Below are 5602 nucleotides of genomic sequence, written 5' to 3'. Positions count from 1 at the left end.
CCGTCCAGAAGCTCTTTGCCAAGTCCCCCTCCCTGGAGGCGCCGGCCAAGCGGGACTATAACGGCGCCAAGATGGACGGCCGCGGGGACGGCTACCACCACCACCACCACCATCACCACCACCACCACCACCACCAGTCCCGCCACGGCAAGCGCAGCAAGAGCAAGGACCGCAAGGTGGACTCCCGGCACCGGTCCAAGATGATGGGCTGGTGGAGCTCCGACGACAACCTGGACAGCGACAGCAGCTACATGGTGTCTGGCCGGCACGGCACCGACCAGGCCACCCAGTACTGTGTGGACGCTCCCGAAAGTGCCTTCAGAGACTTGACCTTGAAGAGTCTAAAGGGCGGCGGGGAAGGAAAATGCCTGGCCTGTGCTGGCATGTCCATGTCTCTGGATGGCCAGACGCTCAAGAGGAGCGCCTGGCACACCATGACTGTCAGCCAGGCCCGGGAAGCCTATCCCAGTGCCGGCGGCACCGAGAAGACCTTGATGCTTCAGGAAGCAAAGGCCAAAGACCGAGCGTACCAGTACCTGCAGGTGAGGGGCTGGGCAGGGCCAGCGCTGCCATGGGGCTGGGACCCTCCTTCCTGGCAGTGGTGTGGGGATGCTCCAGCTCTGTTCCATGTCTCCATGTCCCCAGCACCTGCTCCACGTCCCCAGGGTCTTGTGCTGGTCCCCACTGTCCAAAGCCTGATCTGCCATCTCCTGCCCTGTGCCTGCTGCCTTTGGGGTCAGACCAGCTCTGTTGGCTCAGGGCTGCCAGTGGCTCTGTGCCTACTCCCTTCTCATGGCTTTTATTCCTTTTGTGCCTGGCCTCGTGCCACTGCCTGCCTCGTCACTGGGCTCCCTTCTAGGTCACCCCCCTTCCAATTAAAATCCAATTAACTCTTCTTTCCCTTTCCTGGGGGAAGGAGACAGGGAGCAGCAATGCTGTGCTAGTTGGGCACGGGGGGGGGTGTCTGGGGCCCCTCTCCTCCAGCAGTGGAGGCACTGGGACAGGGTGGCAGCCCCACTACCCTCCCTGTGGGGACTGGGGGACACCGTCCTACCACCACAGCCCGGTATGGACCCCGTGGTACCAGCGTCAGCAGCGTCTGGTGGGACCAGTGGCTGCTACGTCAGTGGGGCGGCCGCAGTGGCATGGGTGGGATTTGGCCCAGCCGTGCCTGCCGGGGGGGCTGCGAGGTGGGGGCGGCTGCGCTGCTCCGTGTTTTGGGAATACATGGGGAGCTGTGGCTGTTGGGAGGGGTCAGCTCTGCTGGATGTGGGGTCTGTTTCAGGGGGGCTAGAGCCCCTAGGGTCTGTCCTGACAGCCCTGGGGTGCTGAGAGGAGGGCAGGGAGCCATGCCGGGGCACACACAGCGGGTTTGGGTTGTGCCGGGCTCAGGCTGGCGTGTGCCACACGCTGGACACGGGGCTTGGCTGTGGGAACCTGACCACCCACGCTTGCTTCCTCCCGGCCCAGGTGCCGCAGGATGAGTGGAGTGGGTACCCCGCGGTGGGCAAGGACGGGGAGATCCCCTGCCGGCGGATGCGCAGCGGCAGCTACATCAAGGCCATGGGTGACGAGGACAGCGCCGACTCGGACGCCAGTGCCAAAATATTGCCCAGGGCAGCCACGCGGCGAGACAGCTACCGCCGCTCCTCCAGCGCCGACCAGGCCAGGACCAAGTAAGGGCTGTCACCTCCTGGCCCCGTCTCAGCACGGCTGGTGGCAGTGGGGCTGTGGGGCCATGGGCTGGGGCTGCCTTTGGTGGGTGCTGGGGGGGGACACAGCTGTGCTGGGCTTTGGGGTGGGATCTGCTGCTGCGGCTCTGAGGGAAGGCTGATGCACATGCAAAAGGGGATCCCACTCCTGGCAGGTGATAGGCTGGCTCCTTGTCCCCAGCCCCACAGGGGGACAGGTTTGTACCCTCAGGACAGCGTTTCGGGGAAGCCAGGAGTGGGGCTGGGGCGAGCATCGCTGCGGCTGCGTTTCCGAATGCTCTGCTGGAATGTGTTGCTGTTGGTGCAATCCCTTCTATTCCCGCTGTCTCTCATTAGGTTTGCAAGTAGGCACTATTCTGATTCATATATCTGTAACTGTCCCAGCTGCTGCACGCCACCGCGAGTGCTCCCCCGGGGACAGGGCTACGGGCGCTCCTTCACCACCGGCCAGGTAGGGTTCTTTGTCACGCTGTGGGGCACGGGGGCTGACAGATGCTCCTCTGAGCATCCCCTGCCCTGCTCAGCCCCAGCCCCAGCTTGTCCCACCCCAACCTTACCCGCCGCTCTCCCCAGATCAATGACGAGCTCAACCACCAGTTTGAGGCCGTCTGCGAGTCGGTGTTTGGCGAGGTGGAGTCGCAGGCTGTGGAAGCTCTGGACCTGCCCGGCTGCTTCCGCATGCGGAGCCACAGCTACCTGCGGGCCATCCAGGCGGGCTGCTCCCCGGACGATGACTGCCTCTCCCTCTTCTCCATGTCGGCCCCTGCCGGGCCGCCCATCACCAGCAGCATCCTGAAGCCCAGCACCTGTGAGTCCTGGGGGGTGGTGGGAGCTCGGCCGTGTGAGGGACCCCTGTGTCTCCCCCCCTGCTTGCCTGGGCACCCACCGAGGGCTGCTGCTGCCCCTGCTCCTGGCCTCCACCCCGTGCAGCCCTCAGCCCCATGCAGTCCCTGACTCAGGGTGTGAGCATCCTGCTTGTGACTCAGCCCTGGGCAGAGGAAAGCTCTGTGCCCCCAGCACTCATCTGCAGTTCTCTCTTCTTTCCCCTACTTTATTTCCTCATCTCTGCCCCTTGCTGGGGGCTGCAGCAGTCTGGCCAGCATGGGTGTGGGGTGGTTTTCAGTCCCTTTCTGGGGATGAACTGGCCAAATAGCCCCTCTGAGCTCCAGCCCTGATCTCAGGCAGCCAAGGTGTAAACCCATGTTCCCCTGGGGCCCCCATTCGTGGCGGGATATGAGCAAGTGTCTGTGTTTTCACGCGCCTTTTCATCCTGCGCCTCTCCCACAACAGCCTTCAGTTACAGAAAAGCTCCACCTCCCATCCCTCCAGGAACCAAAGCCAAACCCCTCATCTCTGTCACGGCGCAGAGCAGCACCGAGTCCACCCACGAGACCTACCTGCCCAGCGAGGTCGCCCGCAGCCCCGCATGGTCCAAAGACGCCGCGGCCCGTTGCAACTCTGCCGAGAGCCTGGAGAGCTCCAAGGTGTCGGCCGTGGCCCTGGAGCTGCCTCCAGTCCAGCCCCGCGCTGCTCCCAAGCCTTCCACACTCATCATCAAGGCCATTCCTGGTCGGGAAGAGCTGAGGAGCTTGGCTCGGCAGCGGAAGTGGCGTCCCTCCATCGGCGTCCAGGTGGGCTCCAGGGGCAGGGGCGATGCTGAGCGGCCACGCGGTGCCTCGGGCCACCTGCCAGCGCTCTCCCTCTGCCCCCCCGCAGGTTGAGGCCATCTCGGACTCGGATACAGAGAGCAGGAGCCAGAGGGAGTTCCACTCCATAGGCGTGCAGGTGGAGGAGGACAAAAGGTACCCCTGGGCTGGGCTGAGAACTGCCACGCTCGCTGCACCCTGGGCTTGGGTCCTCCTGGGGCTCCCTGAGCTGCCCTGCAGCATCTTTTCCCTCTCTCATCTGACTGAAAGCCCCAGGGCTCAGCACCATCCTCAGCCCAGGCTGGGTATCCCCACTGGGGGCAGGATCTTGCCTTCCCTTTGCCCTTGCACCTCTCTGCTGCAAACCGACTGCCCAGGGAGGGGGGTGCCCAGAGAAGGAGTTGCCCAGGGAAGGAGCTGCCCAAGGAAGGGGCTCCCCTGCTTCCACCATATGCTTGAGTCTCCTCTGCTGGGGCTCAGCCCTGGCCCAGGCATAGCTGAAACCTTTGGGCTTTTCTGCAGCTAAACATGACATTTTGGCTGGGGTGGGAGCACCGTGTGCCAGGAGCTCCGACAACGTGCCCACGCAGCCCTGGTGCACGCTCCTCTCCATCCTCGGTCCAGCGCTGGTAGCCATGGAAACAGGCTAAGAGCAGAGGGAACGAGGGACTGGTGGGTTGCTGATGCTCAGGGCTGTCCCCACTGCCCCAAATGCCCTGGGGTCCAGACCATTGTCCCCAGCCCCATCCTGCCTGCGATGGTACCTGGTGTGGGGACATGGCAGTGGGGTTGTCCCGTCCGGCCACGAAGGTCCCCACGCGCTCTCGCTCTCCCCAGGCGGGCACGCTTCAAGCGCTCCAACAGCGTGACGGCGGGCGTGCAGGCAGACCTGGAGCTGGAGGGGTTTGCTGGCCTGGCCGTGGCCACCGAGGACAAAGCCCTGCAGTTCGGGCGCCCCTTCCAGCGGCACTCCTCCGAGCCCGAGTCCGGCCGGCAGTACGCTGTGTACAAGACAGTGCACACGCAGGGGCAGTGGGCGTACCGGGAGGATTACCAGCTGCAGTACGACACGGTGGAGGTGCCCGGGAGGGATGCCTGGATGGAGAGGGGCTCCCGCAGCCTCCCCGACTCTGGCCGTGCCTCCCCCTGCCACCGTGATGGGGAATGGTTCATCAAACTGCTGCAAGCAGAGGTGGAGAAGATGGAGGGCTGGTGCCAGCAGATGGAGAGGGAGGCCGAGGACTATGACCTGCCAGAGGAGAGTGAGTCGGGGGAATTTGTGGGGTTGGGAGGGACAGGGGCTGCCGTGGGACTCAGTTCTGCAGTGCTCCCACCTTGGAGCATCTCCCCTGCCAAGGCTAAAGTGGTTGGGTGGGGGCAAGAAACATGGTGAAACCCTCTGGGACTAGTGGGGTCTGGATGAGGGAGGAGATCCTGCCTGGGTTGGGGGAGTCTGGACTGCCTGGGGTGTGTTGCTCCTCCCGAGGGGAGGTCTCTGCCCCACAGAAGTACTGACCCTCTGCTCTCCACCCACCAGTCCTGGAGAAGATCCGGAGTGCTGTGGGCAGTGCCCAGCTCCTCATGTCCCAGAAGGTGCAGCAATTTTACCGCCTCTGCCAGCAGAACATGGTGAGTTCTGGGCAGTGGTGCCACAGGGTCAGCCATGGTGGGCAGGGAGCCTTGTACCATCAGCTGGTGGAAAAGGGACTTTGTAGCACCATGAGGGACAGGCAGACAGAGAGCATGGCCAGCAGGGCCAATGTGATGTGGGTGGACACAGATGACACTGTTCCTCTGTCCCTGCAGGATCCCAACGCATTCCCCGTGCCCACCTTCCAAGACCTGGCTGGCTTTTGGGACCTCCTGCAGCTCTCCATTGAGGACGTCAGCATGAAGTTTGCGGAGCTCCAGGAGCTGAAGGCCAGCGGGTGGAAGATCATGGAGCCCAAGGTAGGGGCAGTGCTCTGCCGCTGGCACTTTGGCCCCTGTCACCTCTCCCTCCCTCCTCCTCCCCAGGCACATCTGCACAGAAACTGCCCTTGCTGGGCTGTGGCTGGTGAATGCTTTTAGCAAAAAAAAAGAGGGATCCGGGGAAAATGAGGCTAGAGAAGGGGCTGTTTCCCCGCTGTGGTCCTGCAGCCAGCTCACCAGGCAGGGGCAAAGGAGGGGTCTGCGGGGCCATCTCACGGTGGCTTTGGCAGCCGCGGCAGCTGTGCCCTTCCCCCGTGCCCGCCCTGAAGCCCC

The 5602-nt window shown here is 63.8% G+C and overlaps 1 protein-coding gene across 1 annotated transcript in view; it reads left to right on the top strand.

Moving 5' to 3' along the window:
- The window catches only part of DLGAP3 (discs, large (Drosophila) homolog-associated protein 3), a 25232-nt gene extending 19804 nt beyond the window's left edge, over positions 1 to 5428 (top strand). The window contains exons 3-12 of the mRNA XM_009997386.1: positions 9 to 542; positions 1471 to 1676; positions 2049 to 2163; positions 2286 to 2520; positions 3003 to 3343; positions 3429 to 3514; positions 4196 to 4620; positions 4896 to 4987; positions 5165 to 5308; positions 5375 to 5428. Coding sequence (XP_009995688.1) covers positions 9 to 542; positions 1471 to 1676; positions 2049 to 2163; positions 2286 to 2520; positions 3003 to 3343; positions 3429 to 3514; positions 4196 to 4620; positions 4896 to 4987; positions 5165 to 5308; positions 5375 to 5428 — 2232 coding nt within the window. The remainder of the gene's footprint in view (positions 1 to 8; positions 543 to 1470; positions 1677 to 2048; positions 2164 to 2285; positions 2521 to 3002; positions 3344 to 3428; positions 3515 to 4195; positions 4621 to 4895; positions 4988 to 5164; positions 5309 to 5374) is intronic.
- Positions 5429 to 5602: the final 174 nt, after the last annotated feature.

The sequence above is a fragment of the Chaetura pelagica genome, unplaced genomic scaffold (genome assembly GCF_000747805.2).
Source record: "Chaetura pelagica isolate M959 unplaced genomic scaffold, ChaPel_1.0 scaffold1445, whole genome shotgun sequence".
Taxonomy (NCBI): Eukaryota; Metazoa; Chordata; class Aves; order Apodiformes; family Apodidae; genus Chaetura; species Chaetura pelagica.
This window is presented reverse-complemented; position numbering and strand designations above follow the sequence as displayed.